Source organism: Dermacentor albipictus, chromosome 4 (assembly GCF_038994185.2).
Source record: "Dermacentor albipictus isolate Rhodes 1998 colony chromosome 4, USDA_Dalb.pri_finalv2, whole genome shotgun sequence".
Lineage (NCBI taxonomy): Eukaryota > Metazoa > Arthropoda > Arachnida > Ixodida > Ixodidae > Dermacentor > Dermacentor albipictus.
In genome coordinates this window covers 116,204,430-116,229,861 of record NC_091824.1, presented here as the reverse complement: position 1 = coordinate 116,229,861, position 25,432 = coordinate 116,204,430, and the positions used below count along the sequence as shown (strand labels likewise).

Below are 25,432 nucleotides of genomic sequence, written 5' to 3'. Positions count from 1 at the left end.
TTTTGCAGAAGACAATGAATGCGTTGCAGACGGTTGGATCGAAGTTACACACGGAAGAGGGCACCGCATGAACGCTAACGAGATTGCGGGAAAGGACGACACCCACTCGCGAAGCCCGATGCGCCGAGGCGGCCTTAGCATAGTGAGCAATGTTCTTCAAAGAAGTATGATCCCCAGACTACCCAGGGATGATATCAAGGTAATTGTTCGACCGAAAGACGGGATGAATAAAGGAACACGTGCGGAACGAGTCTCGACGAGGCTCGTTCCGGAAAGAGGCACGAGACCAACCCGTACGTTTCGGCGACTTAGCAAATGGTAAAACGGTATCAGCAACATTCCCCTGAAGAATACGCAAAACCAGCTCATGCATGCGCTGGTGAACTCGAAAAACCATGCGCCAACATAACATACGCCAAGCGGCTTGGCAGTACCACCACCGTTATATTGCTGTACGAGGGAAACAGAGTCCCCAGATGGGCTTACTTCAATAGCATCATGATAAGAGCATCATTGTATCGGAAACAGATGGACAATTGCAAGAAGTGTGGCAGGCTCGGCCACCCACCTGACGTGTGCCCAAGACTGGAGGTCAAGCTATGCCCGACCTGCATGTCGAAGAACCCAATCATCGAACACGAGTGGACGCCCAAGTGCGTGACCTGCGGCGAGGCGCACCTCACGGCCGACCCCTACCGAAAGTGTAAGGCAAAATACAAGTTGCTGTCCATAGTAAAGGAAAGAAGGCAGTGAGCGAGAAGCAGAGAAGAAAGGGAACGCACATTGCAAGAAGGAGACTTCCCCTCACCAGACCTCATCACCATCGGGTTACAGTATGGCGGAGGGAAAAGGCCAAAGTCGCTCTAGATCGTATCTCTCTTGCCGAGAAGAAGATGTAGCCGAAGTCGTAACAGAGGTAAGAGCAGAAGTAGAAGCCGGAGTCGGAGTGGAAGCCACATTTGAAGCCGAAACCGCCCCCTGCCAGACTGCGAGCGGGCCCCACTTGGCGAGATACAGGCAGGGTCGCGGAAGGTCACCTTGTCCGACGTAGTCGCGGGAAGAAATGGATATTCTGTAGGGAGCTGCCCCCTCTATGGCAGCACGAGGGGAGCCCCCAACTGCCTCTTGGCGGCGAGGATGGAGAAAATGGAGCGAGAGAATAAGGAACTTCGAGAAGAGCTGGGCAGGGCGAGAAAGCAGAACGAACAATGAGCGGGAAAAATCGACGAGCTACAGCAGACGCTGAACCAAATCTTGTAGGGCATGAGAGGATATTCTCCTCCACCTCCCGCGAGGCCGCCGAGCGAGGCGATATGCGAACGCCACAGGAGGCGAGGTAACGCAGATGGACATGTGTTACGGCGAAGAAGAACCACCGGCGACAGCGGGCTCCAAGCGCAAAGGCATAAGCGATGCGCCACATACGGAAGGCGCTGTGGACCACGCACATGCTCTGAAAAGACCCAGGTCAGGAGCTAGGAAGATAGACGCGATCGAAGAGATGGTGATCAAATTGACGAACAAGACGGAGCGAATGTTTGACATACTCCCGAAAAAGCTGAGCGAATCCGACGCGGGACGGAACGCTCAGTACGCAGCAGTTAACACCCAACTCGTGGCCATGAATAAGCGAATCGAAGATCTGGAATTCGGGACGATGCACCTGCAGCAACAGTGACATCACTATCCGTGCCCGGAACGGCCGGGGTACCGTCATCACAAGCGGTAAACGTACCTGCATCCTCACCAGCGGCAAAAACGCCAACACCACATGCACCGGGGCGGGAGGGACGCACCGACAGTTGTGTCCCCAAACACCTCAGCATAACAATCATGGCTGTGTCCCGGAAGTCCGACAGGAGACGCATCGTCTGGCATTGGAACTGCAGGGGCTTCAAAAACACGAAAGCAACGATGGTGCAATACATGAAAATGCTTTCGAATAACAAACTTCCTGTCGTGCTTGCCTTGCAAGAATCTTTCGACCGGGCCCAGCTCCTGGGCTATGTGACGTGCCGTCCCCCCTACGAATGCATCGGCAGGGACGTCAGGGTTTGCACCTTGGTTAAGCGCGGGACGGCCTTCATCGAACACGAACTAGTGCTCCACGATGAGTGGGATATAGACCACGTGCTTATCGAAGTCGTGCAGAGTAGTGGAAGAAGGAAGACCGGCCTCTTCGTGCTCAACGTATAAAGCTCCCCCTCGCAAAGATACCACACTCACACTTTCGACGACCTGTTTCGCGAAGCGATGGCCAAGGCCGCCTCCATACAGTTGCTGATATGCGGAGACTTCAACGCGCCGCACACGCAATAGGAATATGGAGCCGACTCTCCGAAAGGGAAGAGGCTAGTCGGTCTGATGGACGAGCTCGGCCTGACTGTACTCAATGAACTGGTGTCGCACAATAGGATGGGACAGGGTGTGTGCCGCTGCACATCCCCCGACCTCTTCGTTTGGTGAGGCGCGGGCGTGTTCACTTGGTCGAACTCCTTCTAGGGCCTGGGGAGTGACCACAGGATCCTGTGCGTGACCGTACGTGAGGATGAAAATGACGAGAACGTCTGCCAAAAGGCCCAAATCGTGGACTCGGACAGATTCCGGAAAAATGGAGAACGAGACAATAAGGAGGGCCCGATCGAAGACAACAGCGAATGGCGCAGGGAAGTGCTTGCGGACGTAGAGAAAGTCACCGATGAGATCGAAAGGACGGACTGGCGACAAGAACCACCCAGAGGAGGACTCCGCGGACTCCGCGGACGGACTCCGCGGAGCCGGGGACGACGGCGCTCCCCAGCCGTCCAGAGTGGACAGCCGGCTGGCACATCTCGTTGCGGCCAAGAAATCTATGTAACGGAGAGCTAGTAAGCAAAAACAGCAGATGGCCGAAATCAATCGGGAGATCGATACATTGTGCCCGCCTGTGTGAGCAAGAATAGCAGGAGCTGATCCACAGGATGAACGGGGTCATGAGCGCGGGACGCACCTCGAAGATTCTCCAGCACCTGCTCGACCCGGCAAGAACTAGAATGGCAACCCGTACAGAGATGGTCAAGCTGCGACACAAGTACAAATACGACCCGGAGGCATTCGCGGAAGAGATCGTGCAGACGCACCTCGCTCGACCGGAAGGGGAGAGTCACCAAGAGTACAGCGGGGCTCGCAACGAGGGGATGGGCGCGGGCTTTTCCGTGCAGGAAATTAGCCCAGTCCTCCAGCTGTTCAACACCAAATTGGCGCCCAATCCTGAGAGGATCACTAAAGAATCCTAGAGAACCTGAACGAAGCCGCCATCGAGAAGCTCTGCGAGAACATCAACGCGTGCCGGAAGGAGGGCCGAACTCCGCGAGTGTGGGAGACTGCGGTCGTTATACACATACCAAACCGGGGCAAACCGCTAGAGGTCCGAAACATGAGGCGGATTTCCCTCGCGTCCTGCGTCGGGAAATTGATGGAGCATGCCTGCCTCAACAGGGTGACGACGTTCCTCGAGAAGCAGGGCGCCTTCAGCACCTACATCATCGGTTTCCGGAAGGGACTTTCCACGCAGAACGCCATGCTACAGATCCAGGAACAGGTCGTGAACGCTCCAAGCACGTATGTACGTGTGCGCCCTGCTCGGGTTAGACTTCGAGAGCGCCTTCGACACTCTGAAGCACATGACCATACTGGCCAAGATCATCCGACTCGATCTCGGGGCGAGGTTCAACTGATATGTCAGCAGCTGCCTGAATGGGCGCGAGACGACGGTCAAGGTCGACGGGGCCCCACCTCGAACGGTCCGAATGGGTGATGCGGGAACGCTGCAGGGCTCCATACTCTCCCCCATGCTTTTCAAGCTCGTCATGAGCGGCCTGTCGGAGTTACTTTACGCGATAGTGGATATCAATCACGCGATTTACGCAGATGACGTGAAGGTGTGGACCATGGAGAGCACAAGCGTCGGCGCAATGCAAGACTGGCTGCAGTGTGCTGTCCGGGAGGTGGAGCGGCACCTCGAAGACGCGGGCCTCGTCTAGTCACCCGAGAAGTCGGAGATACTGTTCCACAGACCGCGCAAGAAAGGACCCCTCCCGCAGCGCGTGCTGGATGCCCGTTGTTCGGGCATCCGGGTCACGACGAGGTAGGGGACGCGAATACCGTCGGTGTCCAAGTTGTGAATGCACGGCCTGTGGCTGGAAAAGAACGGTGCCAACCACTACCTGGTTGCCCGACTGCAGAAGAAAGTGGCCGCCGCCACACAGCTCGTGCGGCGGGTCGCGAAAAAGAGGAAAGGAATGAAGGAACACAACGTTACGAGGCCTATAGAGGCGTACGCGATGACCCACATAGCGTGCGTTGCCTCGTACGACGACTGGAACAGAAGCGAACCCGAGAAGCTTGACGTGTCGATGCGCAGGGCGTTCGAAACCGCCCTGGGAGTATGCCAGTACACGCCAACCCACAGATTCCTCGAGTTAGGCGTGCACAACACGCTCGAGGAGAGCGCCGAGGCGCAGAGAATCGCGCGCCTGGAGAGGCTGTCGAGCACCTGAACGGGAAGATGAATTCTAGACCTGCTCGGGATTCGATATCACGAGGCGTGGGGGCTGAAGGAAATGCAGCTACCTGAAGTCAGGGACGCCATGCAGACAAAAACATGCCGAAGAACGTGCGCCCTGTGCATGACGTGCAAGGACGTAAACGAGAAGGCGTCCTCTTGGTCGATGCAGCCAGGTACCCGCGGCCAGCCGGTGACTGTTAGAACGACGAGGGACGCCGACCACAACCGCTGATACGGCGGAATGTGCGAGATGAAGCGGTGTTACCAACACCACCATCACTACTACTACTACTACGACAAAAACGGCAGCAGCAACAGCGACAACATCGACACGGCTGGCCGATGGCGGCGGCGCCCACCTTTACCATGGCAGTCGTAGATACGAAGAGAAGGATCCGAGTCGCGGCATCAGTGAGGCTGGCGTCGGCCGAAGCAGCGGAGAAGATAGCCATAGCCTTCGCGGTGCTCCACGGAGCTGCGGAGGATAGCCAGATGATTAGCGATTCCAAATCAGCGATCCAGAACTACACTAAAGGTTGGCTGTCCGCCGATGAAGCGCGCATGCTCAACGCCAAAGCCAGGGACTTCGGGTCCGGCACGATTACAAACAAGTCCCTCAAGTGGTTCCCTGTGCATGTCGGGGAGCTTGACACTAACGACAACAACAACAGCCGCGACGACAACAACAGCATCTAACAGCCGAAGAGACACACACACACACCCCGCCCAACCACAACGATCGCACCTACCTCGTCGCGAGGCAGCTTACCCGCCGCGACGCGGTCACGCAGAGGGCAGCTGGTGCCGATGTTGTGCGGGACCGCAGCGGAGGGGTGACGGTGACGGCGACGGCCACCCCGTCCGTCGCCGACGCTGTCGTTACCAACACAACCCAAACCGCAGCGCACTGAGCTGGGGATCACGGGGTCGCCGACCGCGCTGTCGAGGACTTTCCGACAACATACCGAGAGGTGCTTGGTCACTACATGGAGGAATGAAGGAAAAATTCACAACCCCATGGGCATCTCGTCAGGTCCCGGTCGGTCGACCTGAGACGGTTGGACACAGGCTCTTTCGCCAACCCCTACCACCTGCACCGCCTGTGGCCCGTGCGTCATCCGGGTGTCAGTAGTGCGAACATGAACGAATCGATATGGCCCATGTGCTTCGGGAATGCCAACGCCATGAGGAAGAAGGACTAGGCGGAAAGTGGAAGACAACAGCATGACCCTCTGAAGCGGGGCGCCTCGCTTAGAGATGGCAAGCCGCCCTCGCGTCGACGCACCCGAAACTAGGAGTGGACCGTCCAGCGGGCCAGGGCCATGACCGAGGATTTCGAAAGATTTTCTTCTGGTGATGGAACCCTGGCAGTCCAGGGCATCAATGGCAATAACCGCTGGACAAATGAAGTTTTTCCCTATCGCACTATCTTTAACTTTGCCTTTTTTGGTATGCTAGCGGCATTGGAGCCAGCTGTGCATGAAGACGACGACGAACGCGAGGGCAGTGGCGAGAGGGCGAAGGGTAGCATGACAACGCAGGCATGATGAGCGACATCGGAGCCAGTTGTGGTAGAAAGCGACGGCGAACGAGAAGGGATTGCGCCGAAGAGGATAGGGATGGCAGTCGCCTTCCACGCTGCTGGGGACAACGCAAATGAGGAATGGACTTTTATTTTAGTGCCACTATTACTGTCGGTACAAATCAATCAATCAATCAATCAATCAATCAATCAATCAATCAATCAATCAATCAATCAATCAATCAATCAATCAATCAATCAATCAATCAATCAATAAATCAATCAATCAATCAATCAATCAATCAATAAACTTTCATGAATACATAAAAATAATATACAGATAGTGGTATACAGAAGGAGGTCCCATAGTTAAAGCTGAATTTCGACCTCCTGTTCATTGTTAACCTAAATATTCATTTGGCAAGCAGCAGCAGCTGAGTTGGTACAGTTGTAATAGTGATAAATAATGAGATACAAATCTTAGTAGATGAAGTGAATAATAGACAATATAACGGCAGTAAGCTATATTTCGAAACTAGATAAAACTAAAGTAAAAGTGGAAGAAAGAGAAAAATAATAAAGAAAAAATTAATTGCATGTTCGAGTACATAAGAATAGCAGGTCTAAAACCAAAATCAGATTATACAGTGCATAGTGTCACCTATACATCACATAACAGAAAATTTTTCCGTTCATCACAACATCGATCGGATTTCAGGAGTTTTGTGACAAACGGTAATGTATTTTATGATGATATGGCTGCAAAGTGAACCTTCTGTTTCCCATAATTTGTGCGCACTTTGGGCAAAACGAAGGTATTATGCAGCGCAAAACGAGTTGAGTTAGTATTTGTTAGAGATGATATAGGAATTAGCGATAATGAGATTGTGTCATTTTTTAGTTTGAAAAGAAAAGTGGAAAGGTTGTACTTGACAAGGCTGCAACGTCTAGAATGTTATTTGCTTGTAGTAACTGTTTAGTATTGTCGGTGTGTGGATTCGACGTGATTATTCTAATTGCCAGATTTTGGATGGTTTGTATCGGCTTTAGGTGAGTTGATTACAAACTTGTTGATTACAAACAGTTGATTACAAACAGTTGATTACAGCCCACCAACACATGCTCAGTTTAGGTGAATAGTGTACGTGTTACCCCTGGAGGTTATGTAGTAGTTAATGTGAGGGTGTTGTTGCGTGTGCCGAGGTATGCGTGGCCGGCAGGAGGTCTCGACCCCTCTTCACGCAGAGTCAGAGTCGAGGAGAGCTTTCTCGGCGAAGAATTCTTTATACAGTATGTACAAGTTGGCGTGGTTAACAGGAGAGACCAACCGAGCAGCTCCAAGCTGCTTAAATAACACTTCCCCGTCCCCAGATTCCCCAGATAGTCCCTAAGGACGAAGAAGTTCGAGCGAGAGAGGGTCCGGGCAGCCTCCGTGGTCCCAACGCCGCTTTCAGTGGCCGGCGCCTCCGGGCACCGCGCTGCGCCGTCAGGCTAATCTGGTGGTCGGTCGGTATGGGGCGCCGGGCAAGTTCAATGGCCCGGCATACGACAAAGGGAACGAACGATCTGCAAGGCAAGGTGTCGAAACATAGTCCTTGGGTGGTCGGTAAAAGGGTTGCCCCTGGGCGCCGCCACACAAAGGAAGGGGTGGGGTGCATTGCTGTCCGCACGAGGAGGGGCCGAATAGCAGTCGGTGAGCCGACGGCCGCTTCCATCGTTGACGCCGTGCAGCCGCGAGGACACCAACGCCGTGCACTTAGTCGTCACGTGCCCGAAGCGGGCACCATGTGGGGATTAACGTTGCCTCCACGGTCGACACACCACAGCACTGGCCTCCCGTCAGGCAAATCCCAAGGCACAAACATAACAGTGTACAAACGCGAAATAGCGTGAGAGCAATGCAGGTCGTAAAAGAAAATGGACGCGCCCTGATGAGATCGGCCGACTAATGGCGCTGTTCTCCCCTGAATCACGTAATGACACAGCGAGCGTTGCCGAAATATCCTCATTATTTTTTAAATCGTACTGTTAATCCTCGCTTGAGGGCTGTCACAGGGAGGGAGAATTGTAGAACACAAGCAAATTTGACATTTGATAGCATCAGGTTAGATACTCACGATACAACATATCAATCGAGCATAGAAATTTGTGCACATCTGATCTACAACAACATCAGGTAAGGCATTCCACATTTCAATTACATCCGGGAAAACAAGAATAACGAAAAACATCAGCACGTGTGTTATAAGGCTTTACGGCTAAGCTGTGGTCTATTCTCTCGCTAAGATTTTCAGGGAACTGGGCGTATTTTTTCTTTATTATCTTAGAAAGTCTTTGAAGTATCGGAAAAATAATCTTAAGTCTGGCTTTTTCCTTCGGGTTTCCAGCAGCTCAAGCCCACACGAACGCAGAATTGTTGTTACCGAGTCCGTCCTTCGGTACCTTGAGGACCTGCGACGGCCTGCAGGGCAAGCTCTCTACGTGGAAGACGTGGTGTCTCCTGAGGCGTCTGATCGACCCGCTGAGTAGCAAAACTGCGACCAATCGCAACCTCACCAAAGTATTGAACACGTACAAGGGAGACGGCTGCAGGTTCCTGGAAGACCTTAAGGCCAAGTACCTAAAGACAGAGAAGGGCCAGTACCCGGTGCCCGAGAGGTACGAAGGACTCGACAACGAAGAACTGGACCGGCCGTTTACCATGACGGAACTGTGGACAGCGATAGATGACAGTAACAAGAGAAGTGCACCCGGTAGCAACTCCATAACTTATAAATGACTCGGTAACATGGGCGGTACAGCGGCCCGCGGCCTCCTAGAGCACATTACTGAAGCCTGGGAGAGCTAACAGTTGCCGAAGGACTGGAAGGACGCCGAGGTACGCTTCATTCCAAAGTCCGGCAAGGCTCTCACGATAGACAACATGCGGCCCATCTCCCTCACATCCTGCGTGGGGAAGGTGATGGGGCGCATGGTCCTTCGCGGGCTGCAGAAGCACCTCGAAGAAACGGATCAGATGCCAGAGACGATGAACGGCTTCAGGCAACATCTCAGCACCCAAGACGTGATGATCCAACTCCACGAACTGGTCGTCAAGCCGGCAACGAGGCACGCGCCGCGTGGGCTACTCGCCCTCGACCTGAAGGGAGCGTTTGACAACGTGTCCAACGCGAGCGTGTTGCAGAATCTAAACAAAACCTGGTGTGGCCGAAAGACATTCGGCTACATAAAAGATTTTCTGTCAAACCGAACGGCGACCATCAGGATAGGGGAGGAGAAGTCGGACCCTGTCGAGCTCGGAGATAGGGGCACCCCTCAGGGATCGGTCTTGTCGCCCCTGCTCTTCAATCTGGCCCTGCTGCCCCTGCCCGATCTACTCAAGAATCGAAGGCGTGGACCACGCGTTGTGCGCCGACGATATTACGGTGTGGACGGCCCGAGCCGGATCCGATGCCTGGATGGAGGAAGTCTCGCAGCGGGCGGCAACGACCGTGCACGAGTACGCAAAGTCGTGCGGATTGAGCTGCGCTCCCCAGAAATCAGAGCTGCTCATGATCCAACCGGGATAATCCAAGAAGGAGCTGCCGCCGAACGTGATTATCACGATCGCCGGAACGACCATCTAACTAACACCGCAGATTAGGATTCTCGGCCTACTACTTAGAGCGACGGAAAGGGACAGGCCGCTATCACAAAGATCAATACTACTACAGAACAGATACTTCGTATGATTCGGAGGGTATCCAAGAGAAACTGAGGCCTTAAAGAGGACGATGCCATGCGCCTGGTACGCGCTTTCATCGTGTCGTGGGTTACTTACTCCGCTCCGTATCTCCAGCTGACGAAGGCGAATAGGGCCATCCTAAACACGATGCTTCGTAAGGCAATGAAAAAAGCACTGGGCATGCCCATATACTCGTCCACGCAAATAGGCGCCCACAACACGGTGGAGGAGCTCATCGAAGCCCAGCTCTCTAATCAGAGAATCCGGCTCAGTCACACGGAACACGAACGAGCCGTCCTACGCAAGATAGGATGGCAGATCGAGCCAGTACCCATCAAGACGGCCCTTATGGAAGATTGGAAAACGATCATTCAGACAAAACCCCTTCCCCGGAACACGACGCCGGGCAAGGGTGACGAGAGGCGCACCGCGTAAGCCAAAGCCTTAGCCCGGAAGCTGGAAGAGTACCCCAGGGTCCTCTACGCTGACGCCTCCCTCCGAAAACACAGTGACCATGCGGCGGTGGTGGTTACATCAAAAGACAGGCTGATCGTTAGCGCGTCCCTGAAGACAACAGACCCCCGCTGTTGCCGAAGAAGCGGCCGGTGCCCTCGCACTCGCGCAGCCTAGCGTGGACACCGTGGTCACCGTGGTCACCGACTCAAGACAGCCTACAGAAGCTTCCGCAGGGGGGTAATCTCCTCCGGGACCCGAGCCATTCTAGCCAAGCAGAAGCCTCCGGGAAGAGCCATAGAGCTCATGTGGGTCCCGGCTCACTCGCAGGTAGCAGGCAACACCATTGCCAACTACCATGCCCGAGAAATGTCAATCCGGGCCGAGCACGAGCCGGAAGAGCTACCGCACCCGGTTACCAGCTTTCAGGACATTACTCGGATGTACCGAGAGGAAAGGTGCACTCTGCCAGAACCGCACCCCAAACTCACCAGGCAAAAACAGATGATCCTGTGTCGAGCGCAGGCGGGATCGCTTGGGCATCCCGTGCTGATGAACCGCATGTACCCCTGCGGAATTCGATATGCTCTGTCCTTTTTGCAGAAGAGAAAAGGGCACCCCTGCCGCACGTCTTGGCAGAGTGCACAGAACTCAAGACCCCCCCCCCCCTCCTGCCCTTCCCGCCAACACCCCCCAACCATGAACCCCTTGAGCGATGGGGACCTTGTTATCCAGCCCCGCCCTACCGATTCAGCTCGCACTGACGGACAGGAACCAGGAGCTGATAGAAACGTATGGGTGCCCGTAACTAGGGAATCACCCCATCTGGTGCCTGCGTGCACCACCGATTAATGTCGGGCCCAGCAAATGTTGCTTCTTCATCATCATCATCATCGTCGTCATCATCATCATCATCATATTTTTAACACCAAAGGGGAAGGGAATGAAGGACACGGTTAATTCTGATTTGGTCGTCAGTGTGTGTAACCGTTGAAGAAATTAAATAATCGTCCGCAAAAAGCTTCAATTCCACAGGGAACTGGACAATCTCTCTAATGTCATTAATATAAACCATGAACAGCAACGGGGCCAAAACGGACCCCTGGGGACACCAGAAAACAGATCTAACGAAGGGGACAAGCAGTCGTCCTCACCGCAACCTGCCTGCGATAGTGTAGGTAGGCTTCAAACCATATTAGAATAGTATCATTTATTCCTGCTTTATGTAACTAGAGAAGTAATTTATTGTGTGAAACTTTGTCGAAGGCTTTCGCAATGTCTACGCAGGTGACGTCAATTTGCTCTTGGGCGTCTAACGCAGAAGTAAAATCATGAATAGTTTCTATGAGCTGGGTTACTGTAGACAGTCCCTTTCGGAAACCATGTTGGTCCTGATAAAAGAAATCGTTATTTTCAAGAAAAAACGAGAATATACTTACATATGATATGCTTTAAGACTATATAACAGACGCCTGTCAGGGAAACTGGGTGATAGATATTTATTAGCAATCGGTTACCGCATTTAAAAACAGGAGTTAGGCTGCGCAGCGCCTGTCTTGTGGCAACGAGGGAGTTAGCAATGACTTAACAAAGATTATATTTAAGAAAAATGACACCCACCATGTGTATCGCTTTAGAAACTTAGTTGGTATTCCATCCGGCCAGCTAGCCTTCTTAGAATCTAAAAGTAGCGCTTGGGTAAACATGCCTGGTTGAGTGACGAGAAGAGTTTCCGTCCCACATGAAAAGGAAGACGGCAGATAGGCGACTGTGCAATTGCTGCTAGGCGCTGAAGAAAACTGATTCGAAGAAATTAATAATATAACTCGCAATATTTGCTTTTTGCGTTACTATTACATCGTTAGCATGGATCAGGGATAGTACAGTCCATCATCACAACAGCGACACTGTCCCAGCGATAGTATATTCAATCATTGCAACATCAATGTTCAACAATCATCGCAACGCCTCCACCACCAGTGCCTCTATCCCATGTAAACATTCGGTAGTTTGGTGGCACTATACAGTGACTAGGTACGTTACTGTTCAGCCATGTTTCGCTTACCACTAGCACATGAGGCGTCTCCGTCAGCAACACGTATTCTAACTCAGTTACCTTATTAACAATACTGCGTGCGTTCAGCTACACGATTTCGAGCTGTGAAAGGACAGAAGTGCACGGAAAATCGCTGGGACTGCCTGAGGTACCAGAATCGTCATGGGTGTCATCTGTCTTTTGTGCGCGGTGCTTTTTCTCATCTTGGTGGTTTAGAAGCAGACATGCGTTGTTTTCGTGGTCCCATGTGTAAAGCTTATCGTTTACCTTGAGCTTGTCGTCGATTGAAAATACATTCGCGCCCTTCACCATTTCGGCAGAAGCGCTCGCCCTCAACTTCCGTCGCCCATTTACTGTTTCCTTTGCATAATCATTGTTTATACTAACTCATCTTCTTTTAAGGTTTTTTGCAGTTATTCAGTACCTGCTCGTTTTCTCTGGTATCATAAAACTTCATAATAACTGGTGTCGGTCGTTTACGTTTTTTTTGCCAATGATATGAATTCTTTCTACAGTTTTTTCTTGAACCCCCAGTTTTTCGTGAAACACTTCATAAATGACAGCTGCCCTGAGTTCGCCTCTGAGTCACCGCTTTACTCCGAGATTCCCAAAACCAAGAAGTCGTTACGCCTGCTGCGGTTTTCATACTCGATGAATTTTTCAGCCTGGTGCCGAACTGTAGCCTCAAGATGCCCAATTTTCTTGTTCATTTCCTTTATCATGACAAGAAATTCGAATTCAGTCAGTCCGACAAAAAAGAAATTCAGACACTAATAGCAACATCATGGACAAACAGTCGACAACAATACAACACATGCGAGGGCACGTCAGGATAAACAAAAATTTGTTAACACTTCGGTAGGAACAATCAGGGCACTAAGGACGAACCTGCACAATAAGTAGAAGCGGGTGAGCCATGCTGTCCACAGGCCAGCTGCCGTGCCCTCTGATCCGGTCGTGGTCGCGTCGCTCCTTTAGTAGGCCTGTTGCTGGTGACGTCACACCATGCAGTTCGTATCCCACGAATGAAAAGTTCGTTCTCACGTGGTCAGAGTGAAACACCAAAAACGGCATCGTTCCAGCGCTGGTCGTCGTTATCGTGGCTGGTGTTTCATGCGGGATCCATGGCAGTGCTTGCACAAACAGCAGAAGCCGGTGAACCATGCTGTCCGCAGGCCAGGTGCCGTGCCCTCTAACTAATTATAATACGCGCCATCCAACGCATCATTCCTTTAATAAAAGAGTAGCTTTCGAGGAGCGTTCGGCTATTCGCTCGCATTGACAATAATCGTCGATTGATTCCGCACAAGTTAGTTCTTTTCTTGCGTCATAGCGCCCCCCCCCCTCCCCGCGCCCACCCTTTTCGACCACGGAAGCAAAGCGGATGTCAGCCTGGTTATAACCTTGTGTATTGCATTGTTTCTTTCCCTCTCCCTTTCGCTCATTCGCAAACGCGTCCACTCCCGCTCGAATGTGCACGCGCACTGCATAGCTATGCCTTTCTGAACACCGAGTGAGGGACTAAATTTAGCTCCGAATGCGTAAACGCGTGGCGCTATAGAAGGTTCCATCTGTGCACACGACAGATACATTATTGAGTAATGGCGTGTGGCCTCTACGCAGCCAAACGAAGATATCATCATTATAATCAGCCTGGTTACGTCCACTGCAGGGCAAAGGCCTCTCCCATACTTCTCCAACAACCCCGGTCATGTACTAATTGTGGCCATGCTGTCCCTGCAAACTTCTTAATCTCATCCGCCCACCTAACTTTCTGCTCCCCCCTGCTACGCTTCCCTTCCCTTGGGATCCAGTCCGTAACCCTTAATGACCATTGGTTATCCTCCCTCCTCATTACATGTCCTGCTCGTGCCCATTTCCTTTTCTTGATTTCAACTAAGATGTCATTAACTCGCGTTTGTTCCCTCACCCACTCTGCTCTTTTCTTATCCCTTAACGTTACACCTATCATTCTTCTTTCCATAGCTCGTTGCGTCATCCTCAATTTGAGTAGAACCCTTTCGTAAGCCTCCAGGTTTCTGCCCCGTAGGTGAGTACTGGTAAGACGCAGCTATTATACACTTTCCTCTTGAGGGATAATGGCAACCTGCTGTTCATGATCTGAGAATGCCTGCCAAACGCACCCCAGCCCATTCTTATTTTTCCGATTATTTCTGTCTCATGATCCGGATCTGCCGTAACTACCTGCCATAAGTATATGTATTCCCTTACTACTTCCAGTGCCTCGCTGCCTATTGTAAATTGCTGTTGTCTTCCGAGACTGTTAAACATTACTTTAGTTTTCTGCAGATTAATTTTTAAACCCACTCTTCTGCTTTGCCTCTCCAGGTCAGTGAGCATGCATTGCAATTGATCCCCTGAGTTACTAAGCACTAAGCATGGCAATATCATCAGCGATTCGCAAGTTACTAAGGTATTCTCCATTAACTTTTATCCCCAATTCTTCCCAATCCAAGTCTCTGAATACCTCCTGTAAACACGCTGTAAATAGCATTGGAGAGATCGTATCTCCCTGTCTGACGCCTTTCTTTATTGGGATTTTGTTGCTTTCTTTATGGAGGACTACCGTGGCTGTGGAGCCGCTATAGATATCTTTCAGTATTTTTACATACGGCTCGTCTACACCTTGATTCCGTAACGCCTCCATGACTGCTGAGGTTTCGACAGAATCAAACGCTTTCTCGTAATCAATGAAAGCTATATATAAGGGTTGGTTATATTCCGCACATTTCTCTATCACCTGATTGATATTGTGAATATGATCTATTGTTGAGTAGCCTTTACTGAATCCTGCCTGGTCCTTTGCTTGACAGAAGTCTAAGGTGTTCCTGATTCTATTTGCGATTACCTTAGTGAATACTTTGTAGGCAACGGACAGTAAGCTGATCGGTCTATGATTTTTCAAGTCTTTGGCGTCCCCTTTCTTATGGATTAGGATTATGTTAGCGTTCTTCCAAGATTCCGGTACGCTCGAGGTCATGAGGCATTGCGTATACACGGTGGCCAGTTTCTCTAGAACAATCTGCCCACCATCCTTCAACAAATCTGCTGTTACCTGATCCTCCCCAGCTGCCTTCCCCCTTTGCATATCTCCTAAGGCTTTCTTTACTTCTTCCGGCATTACCTTTGGGATTTCGAATTCCTCTAGACTATTTTCTCTTCCATTATCGTCGTGGGTGCCACTGGTACTGTATAAATCTCTACAGAACTCCTCAGCCACTTTAACTATCTCATCCATATTAGTTATGATATTGCCGGCTTTGTCTCTTAACGCATACATCTGATTCTTGCCAATTCCTAGTTTCTTCTTCACTGTTTCTAGGCTTCCTCCGTTCCTTAGAGCATGTTCAATTCTATGCATATTATACTTCCTGATGTCAACTGTCTTACGCTTGTTGATTAACTTCGAAAGCTCTGCCAGTTCTAATCTAGCTGTAGGGTTGGAGGCTTTCATACATTGGCGTTTCTTGATCAGATCTTTCGTCTCCTGTGATAGTTTACTGGTATCCTGCCTAACAGAGTTGCCACACTTCCACTGCACACTCCTTAATGATGCCCACAAGATTGTCGTTCATTGTTTCAACACTAAGGTCCTCTTCCTGAGTTAAAGCCGAGTACCTGTTCTGTAGCTTGATCTGGAATTCCTGTATTTTCTTTCTTACCGCTAACTCATTGATCGGCTTCTTATGTACCAGTTTTTTCCGTTCCCTTCTCAGGTCTAGGCTAATTCGAGTTCTTACCATCCTGTGGTCACTGCAGCGCACCTTGCCGTGCACGTCCACATCTTGTATGATGCCAGGGTTAGCGCAGAGTATGAAGTCTATTTCATTTCTAGTCTCGCCGTTCGGGCTCCTCCACGTCCACTTTCGGCTATCCCGCTTGCGGAAGAAGGTATTCATTATCCTCATATTAATCTGTTCCGCAAACTCTACTAATAACTCTCTCCTGCTATTCCTAGTGCCTATGCCCTATTCCCCCACTGCTTTGTCTCCAGCCTGCTTCTTGCCTGCCTTGGCATTAAAGTCGCCCATTAGTATAGTGTTTTTGGTTTTCACTCTACCCATCGCCGATTCCACGTCTTCATAGAAGCTTTCGACTTTCTGGTCATCATGACTGGATGTAGGGGCGTAGACCTGTACAATCTTCATTTTGTACCTCTTATTAAGTTTCCAACCAAGATATAGTGTGTGCGTAATTGGATTGCAAACATGTAAATGATACTAGCACGACATGATTTCGTTACATGTCTTTACTGAAAATGGCGTTGCATACAGTTTTTAGCAAGCGACTGTCTAGACTGACCGAAATGAAAGACGTTTCACGTCAAAAAGCAAACAAACTTGTAAGTTCACGTTCTGGTTCGCGACTACGGTTCGTAAGAGCGTTTCCGCAAATCCTGAAAGAGAAGCTGCTGTAAATGAAAGCGGCCATGCAATGAAAAACACTTCTCACGAACAAAAGACTTCGGGAATGGTATGAACTAAAGTTCGAGTAAATGTCATGGTGTTTGTTTAATAGAACGAACCCTACGAACACCACTCCGCTATTCTTGGATTTGATTTAACTCTTCAGAATGTACTATCTTTGCGTGCCTCTACACTTGGGCACAGTGACGGGAAGGTTAATATTGCCGACCAAAGTTTTCCTTTAGGATAGATGAGACTTAAACCCTCGGGAAGATCTTTTTAAGCCTTCTTTTATTTCACCGAATTTGAATTTGAATATTTTTATTGTGATGCTTAAGACGAAATTTTCATATTTTCAAAATCATGCATGAATCATGCAGTGAATCATGCAGATTCACTCTTATCTGACATCCTGCTTCGATCTACCCGATTCTCAACCAATCCGCCAGAGTGAGTACGTGCCAGTATATCCCAAGGATCTTCTTCACCAATTGGTTCCGATTGCCTGGTTTTGGCGCGGCTCGCGGTCAGTCGTATGGCACCTGGCATGGGCCAGAGAAGAAGAAGCCGGAGCGTTGCACGAGTTGCCCGCGGCGAACCTGCTGGCTATCGGAAGACGCTTCTCGCAGCAAATGCCCAACAACGAGGCGCCGAGCAGCTCTGGCCCTCGCGCTGTCGTGGCGCTTGTCGTTCTGCTCGCGACACTACTTCTTTCCGGATTGGTGGCACTCGTGTGGATCTTGATGAACGAGTTGACAAGCTCCAACGGTAAATTGCCCGAAGCGCCGCCATTCTGCTGCCCCGACGCCATGGAGACGATACTGACGCTGGCCAACCTGTCAAACGATCCGTGCACTGACATTCTCAGTTATGCCTGCTACAAAAAGAGCGGAGTGGACCGCAGAGCGATTGCCGACGGAGTGTTCACATCGCTCGTGGTTCATCCTACTCTCCAGGCCATACTGCGCTCACCGGTCAGCGATATAATTTGGGGGAACCACAAGAGCTGCCTCATCGCAGCCGCCAAAAATCTGTTCACTGCAGAGAACGCAGTGGAAGCCATCATCGACCTCTTTCGCCGCTGGTCGGGAACCTCTACTAGCACGGCGCGAAACGTGGACTTGATCAAGCTTGTGGGTCTGCTACACTTCAGGTACGCAATTTTCAGCGTGTTATACACGTACTACAACTCAACATTCGAGAAGAAAGAATTCACCTACGTCATAAGCGTTCAGCTTGCGCCATATGTCGATTTAGAAGCGTCAAGTGCCGGACATGCCATGTTTGAAGCTGCCAGGAGACACGCTGGCATAAACGCTACGCAGGCAGACGTGCTTAGTCTAATTCGCCGATTCCACAGGGCCCGCAAGAATTTTCATGATGGGCGCTCCATCGTCCCGATGCCGCAGTTTTACGAACAGTTTCCAAAGGAGGGCATATCTTCGTGGGAAGAGATATTGAGCGGAGTCCCAGCGATAGCCATTGAAAACCCTCCCGAAGTCGCGGCAGTCTTAAGCATATTGACGGACAAAAACATCCTCGTTCAAGCAGCCGCGCTACTGTACTTCGCCATACACTCGACGCTGGCCACGTTTGACGACGAAATCCGGCAGGAGGGTAGTGTAGTTGATCACGCGGCACTTTGCGAATATCTGACCATGACACTGTTTCCATTCTGGGATGTGTTGGCGACGCAGCAGATGACTAGCCCAGACCGTGACCAGGTTGTGCTGGAAATGTTTAAGAAGATCTCTGACGCCGTGATTGCGGACGCCCAAGTTTTCTTCTCTGCCCACCTGGACGCCAACGAGGTGCGGAGTGTGGTGCGAAGCATTCATATTGTTTTGCCTGAAAACCTGACTTCGCCCTACAAGCGCTATCTGCCCTCCATAAGCGACAACTACTTCGAGAATAAGTTTGAAATTGGGAGCTTCTATAATCAGGTGAGTGGCGAGATTATTGATTACCTAATGGAGCATAGGCAGCGTCCAATCGTATAACTCCATGATTTTGGCTTCTAGCGCGAAGTGAAACAGGGACACAGAAAGGAGCAGATGGGACGAGCGCTAACTCTCAACTAAATTTTTAATAAAACGAAGAACATATATATAGGTGATTGCAAAAACCGTAGCACAAGAACATGACAAGGTAAAAAGCATCAGTTAAACATATCAGGGGGTAGGAAGTCAAAAAAGAACACCGCTTATTACCGATTACCGATTAAGAGCGGTGGCAGGAACATCTTTTGCATCCATTCCGCAGAGGCCAACCCGTTCGAATTACTGCGAGAGGCAGTTGTAACCTAGCAACCCGGTGTCTGCTTAGCGTCATGTATAATTACGCTCGAACACCCCGGAAAACGTTGCAGGGGTGGTGTAGAGGTAGAATACCCGCCTCGCGTGCAAGAGGTCCAACTGGTACAGAAGAAGCCAATCAATGAGTTAGTGGTAAGAGGTAAAATAGAGGAATTCCAGATCAAGCCACAGAACAGGTATTCGGCTTCAACTCAGGACGAGGACCTTAGCGTTGAAGCAAGGAATGACATTCTTGTGAGCATCATTAAGGAGTGTGCAATAGAAGTCTGTGGTAACTCCTTTAGACAGGATACCAGTAAGCTATCGCAGGAGACGAAAGATCTGATCAAGATTCGCCAATGTAGGAAAGCCTGTAACCCTACAGCTAGAATAGGACTGGTAGAACTTTCGAAGGTAATCAACAAGCGTAAGACAGCTGACATTAGGAAGTATAATATGGATAGAATTAAACATGCTCTCAGGAACGGAGGAAGCCTGAAAGCAGTGAAGAAAAAAGTAGGAATTGGCAAGAATCGGATGTATGCGTTAAGAGACAAAACCGGCAATGTCATTACTAATATGGATGAGATAGTTCATGTGGCTGAGGAGTTCTATAGACATTTATACAGCACCAGTGGCACCTACGAATTATTGGAAGAGAGAATAGGCTAGAGGAATTGAAAATCGTACAGGTAACGCCGAAAGAAGTAAAGAAAGCCTTGGGAGCTATGCAAAGGGGGAAGGCAGCTGGGGAGGATCACGCAACAGCAGATTTGTTGAAGGATGGTGGGCAGATTGTTCTAGAGAAACTGGCCACCCCTTATACGCTATGCCTCATGACTTCGAGCGTAGCGGAATCTTGGAAAAACGCTAACATAATTCTAATCCATAAGAAAGGGGATGCAAAAGACTTGAAAAATTATAGACCGATGAGCTTACTGTCCGTTGCCTACAAAGTATTTACTAAGGTAATGGCAAATAGAATCAGAAACACCTTAGACTTCCGTCAACCAAAGGACCAGGCAGGATTCCGTAAAAGCTACTCCACAATAGACGATATTCACACTATCAATCAGGTGACAGAAAAATGTGCGGAATATAACCAACCTTTATATATATCTTTCATTGATTACGGGAAAGCGTTTGATTCAGTCGAAACCTCAGCAGTCATGGAGGCATTGCGGAATCAGGTTGTAGACGAGCCTTATGTAAAAATACTGAAATATATCTATAGCGCTCCACAGCCACCGTAGTCCTCCATAAGCAAACCAACAAAATCCCAATAAAGAAAGGCGTCAGGCAGGGAGATACGATCTCTCCAATGCTATTCACAGCGTGTTTACAAGAGGTATTCAGGGACCTGGAGTGGGAAGAATTGGGGATAAGAGTTAATGGAGAATACCATAGTAGCTTGCGATTCGCTGATGATATTGCCTTGCTTAGTAACTCAGGGCACCAACTGCAATGCATGTTCACTGACCTGGAGTGGCAAAGCCGAAGGGTGGGTCTAAAAATTAATCTGTAGATAACTAAAGTAATGTTTAACAGTCTCACAAGAGAACAGCAGTTTACGATAGGTAGTGAGGCACTGGCAGTGGTGAGGGAATACATCTAGTTAGGACAGATTGTGACTGCGGACCCGGATCTTGAGACTGAAATAATCAGAAGGGTAAGAATGGGCTGGCGTGCGTTTGGCAGGCATTCTCAGATCATGAACAGCAGGTTGCCATTATCCCCCAAGAGAAAAGCTTATAACATCTGTGTCTTACAAGTACTCACGTACGGGGCAGAATCCTGGAGGCTTACGAAAAGGGTTCTACTTAAATTGAGGACGACGCAACGAGCTATGGAAAGGAGAATGATAGGTATAACGTTAAGGGATAAGAAAAGAGCAGATTGGGTGAGGGAACAAACACGAGATAAAGATACCTTAGTTAAAATCAAGAAAAAGAAATGGGCATGGGCAGGACATGTAATGAGGTGGGAAGATAACCGATGGTCATTAAGAGTTACGGAATGAATTCCAAGGGAAAGGAAGCGTAGCAGAGGGCGGCAGAAAGTAAGATGGGCGGATGATATTAAAAAGTTTGCAAGGACAACATGGCGATAATTAGTACATGACCGGGGTAGTTGGATAAGTATGGGAGAGGCCTTTGCCCTGCAATGGGCGTAACCAGGCTGATGATGATGATGATGACCCCGGAAAAGTAAATCAGATAAGAAACGTTTCTCGTAATTAGTTAGGTTTCAAGAAAGTAACCCAATGACTCTGATTCGGACCCACTACAAAGAAGCACGGCATCACTCCTTGCTCTCTCTTGATCATCACGCGCTGTACGTACTTCTAACGTAGGAACAACTATCATACAGAAACGTGTCAACCACTCTAGAAGAGCAAGGCACTGTCAGCTAAAGAAGTTGCGTTATAACCTCATCTTGTTCACCATATAGCGGTAACATATCGCGTTATAGGTAACACCAAGAATTATGAAACGCATTCTTTAATAATTCAGAAGAAAGTCGAAAGACCGCTTTTAAGGCAACAAAATATACAAATGTCGTTGACGAGCGCAATTAAATTGAGCAAAAGAGTCAACTTTCCGAATATTATCCGCTTGCATGTTCTCCGGTATTTACATTATCGCACTACCGGGCACGCACACGCTGGCGCCATCTTCGTCCGTGTGCCTGAAGCGTCACAAATAATGCGCCTCTTATCAAGTGACCGAATATCGATTCATTATCGCTGGCGGTTTGAACATCCAGGTAGTTTGCATCGTGCGCAGGTGGGAGAAATACCTTGTTTAGTCTGCCCACTTTGAGCCTACGCACGGAAGCGGAAACCAGCTGGACGTAGTTCTTGTTCAGCATGTCCGCCATGACATCCGCACAAAGCAACGTAGCAGCCAACTTTGCTGGTCACAGTCATACTAATAACCCCTGTCAAGCGGGCAAATTAAGCTCGCTTACGGAGAGTGTTCACTCGGTTTAAGTACACTTTGCCAAATCAAAACGTCTCAAGTGGAGTGTCACTCTCAGAAGACTGCACTTCACTCCACTCGTCTTAGCCGGCGTTGACTTGCAATGTTCTTATAATGAAAAAAAAAATCTCGTTTTCTTCGGTTGAAAAAAAAATATTAAGTTTGTTTTTATTTATAATACAACGTAAAACAATCATATTAAAATAGTTCGTTGCAATCTACATCTTCAAAACCGCACTCTTAGTTTGTCGACATGTTTTTTTACTGCGAGTGCGCTCTGTTTCTGCGTTTAGCACCGCGTAGCGTAATGTGTCACTCAAGGTCTTTGAGTGCACATCCCGTTGGTGCACTTAAGTGGCTGGCTTGACAGGGGTATAATATTTATCCCCAAATTGGCGCGTCAAGAGAATGACAGTGAGCAGGGAACCTGTGCGAACCTTTAAACGTACCCAGAATGAGTGTTTAAATGTAGAATGGTATAGTCGAATTGTCTGTCACCATGTCACAGCAAGCATGATGAAACCTGTTATCCAAGGGTCTATCAAAACGTGACTTAGATTGGTAGGTCGTGCGAAAGGGAGCATGGCACTGGCGCTACACTGAGCGCAGTTTGTTACTGCCATTTATTTGTCGCACCCATTTTGTCTCCGCCGCTCCTTCTTTCTTAATAGTACATTCTATTGCTTTTACTCGGATCTTTCAGTTCTTTACTTGTCAATGATTGTAACGTCAGCGCTGCTGGGTGGGTCGTAAACAGTGACGCAGTACATCATCTCCTGTGAGGGTGTAATCAGCTTGGTTTGAGCTTTAGCGAGCATGTTGAGTAATGGAGGAGTAAAATAACTGAGCTTAATTGTTGAAAGTGTAGACCTACCACCGATCATTAGTGTATACCGTAAGCCAGAGATCTTCAGTGACACCCCGCTTCCACGCATTGCTGGGCCCTGCGATCTCGTAGTGAGATTGCCATCTTTAGCGGTGACTCTGTGGTATAGCCTCATGGCCTGCAATCAGCGGTCATTGGTTCTGCTTTCCATTCCTTTACACAAAAACCCGTTGTTGTCTGACCGCATATTGTCGGACGCATCTGAATCGCCCCGAGATGTCCCGGATAGATATCTAACCAACCAGAAAGTAGGAGCGAACGTTCTGCCATATCACTATTTTTGATGACTACTTAGTGGGGCCACTGAGAATGAAAAATAGAGTGCCTGTATATCATACAGTAACTCTACCAGGACGGAAAAACTGGCTGCTCGCGATTCAATGATTTCGAGGCAGGTTTACATTCGCTCAGCTGTAAGCAATTCATTCGTATAGCACGCGGAACACTTATATTGTTTTCTCGGTTTTGCGGATCAAGTTGGCTGCCTATGTGCAACTAAATCGGTGCATTCTTATTTCAGATACGCAGCAGCAGTGCTCTGCGGGGCTTCTCTGCGTTGTACAGTCTGCGCGTCGACTTGACTCACACATCCCTCGTGAGATTCGGCAACCAGATCGCCGTTACGGCAAGCGTCTACGCGCTTCTCAATTTCGGCAAGGAGACCGCCGGAGGAAGCCGCAGCTTAGCCCACGGCGCAGATGTCATCAACGCGGCCGTGCTGGGTGTCATGCTTGCCGACGCCTTGTGGGAGAAGATTTTCGACTACGCAGAACAGGAAACCGATAGCTGGGAAGGGCTGGTAGCGCACCTGCATTGCCTTCGATGGCAAAGTGGAGGTGTTGTGAACACTGAACTGAAGTACCCAATTTTGTCGATGTCAGCCGCGGTCCGCGCCTATGCCACACCCAGCTGGCACGACCGGGCCCCGGTATTCGGCTACCACAGCTTGTCTGCCAGCCAGGTGTTCTTCATACTCTTCTTTGTGCACCACGTTTGTCTCCCGAGGGGTTCCTACGGGGGCGGAGTGAGAGCGTCGGCGCAGATGCGGAACTTCGAGGAGTTCTTCAAGGCTTTTGGCTGTGCGGGGACACCTATACGGAACTCAGCGGACGCCTGCGGAAAGCCGCGGCGATGAGTGACGCGCTGTGTGTCCTCTAGCACCTGTGGAACTACGAGACGACAACGAGGGCAGCAACGCGAATCATGCTTATTGGTGTGCCACCGCACAGTTCGACAATGCCGCGCGCGAACACTGATCTCGGTTTCTCTTTCGTAGTGCCTTATTTTGCATCTAGATGTTTTCATTGCTCGCGAAACTGTTTCTTCGTTTCCGAATTTGCCAAGCTGTTTTATTGTGATATATATGGAACTAACGCTAAGGATGGCGGCCGTCGAGAAATTTTTTCTGGTTCGTGAGTTTCTCTGTGTAATTTATTTTTTGCCCGGCGGTTTTAAAAAATAATGGCTCCTGTTTTAGCGTAGTTGGTGAACATAGATAATATCAGTGCTGTCAATAGGAATCTCTTCATAGGCATGTTAAGGACTCTTTGTTGCTTGTTGTGTAGATTTCCGTGGATCGAAACATGTTCAGTGGGCTGCTCTACAGTGACGAACTTTTCGACACCTGGTGCTGTGCGGGAACTGCTCTGTTATGTGGTCGTCAAATTTAGGTCGTTGCTTTACATTCACTTCTGTCAAGAGAACTGCACATTCGTAAGCCTTGGCGTCAGTTCCAGCAGATTTATATATGTCCTGCGGATTTCGTTTGGGCAAGACAGCTGTTTACATGTCATTATTTAACCTGAACAATTCTTGGCTATTGCTGGTAAGATATTCCCCTTTGCGAAGACAATAGTCCTCTTTCATGGAGGACCTTGTTTAAAAGCCACACACACATTTACGCTATTCTGCAAGCTTGAACAGTAGCTTGTATTGCTCTATAGCGTTGAACAATTTCTAACAATTGCAGTGTGGCTTACACTGCCGGGAAACGCATGTGCATTTTAAGCCATGACGAGTGCATTTTTGACTCTGATCAGCACCTTTGCTTCATCAAGGTAGCACGAGCACGTTCTGAATAAAAGCGTTTGACTGCGCTCTGTAATATCCCGTTGATATCGTTGAACATATTTAATAGTTTTGCTCATGAGCAGTTTGTTTCAACATCTATTCACATAAAATAGTCTAGCTCACTTCGATACTTCTGTGTTGCTTAAAAAGTGTCATGCGATAAGGATTGCTTTAACATTTCAAGGGCCGAATTCGCAAAGCTTCCTAATGGCTCTTTGCCATTGGCCAGTGACCTTTGGTGATGTGTTCAACACAAAGATTGCCTAGCATTTGCTCTTGCGCTGGATTCGTTCGTAAGATAACTCAACCAATCCTAATGTTTGACGTACTATTAGCGAACGCTGCCTGTCAAGGCAGGGAACACTTGCGAACAAGGAAACGCTTTGTTAATGCAGCGCTGGCTGCCTACACGAAAATGTGATGTTATCTGTAGTTTGACCATAGAAGTATATTTGTTTCATTAGCACGTTTAA

General features: G+C 49.4%; 1 protein-coding gene across 1 annotated transcript; it reads left to right on the top strand.

The window, feature by feature from the left end:
• The first annotated feature begins 5,868 nt into the window (after positions 1-5,868).
• On the top strand, positions 5,869-24,681 carry LOC135914651 (uncharacterized). Its single transcript, XM_065447581.2, has 4 exons — positions 5,869-6,070; positions 8,456-8,726; positions 17,285-18,671; positions 23,410-24,681. Exons 1-4 carry the CDS (start codon positions 5,869-5,871, stop codon positions 24,022-24,024), a joined length of 2,475 nt encoding a protein of 824 aa, XP_065303653.2. The 3' UTR covers positions 24,025-24,681.
• The last annotated feature ends 751 nt before the right edge of the window (positions 24,682-25,432 follow it).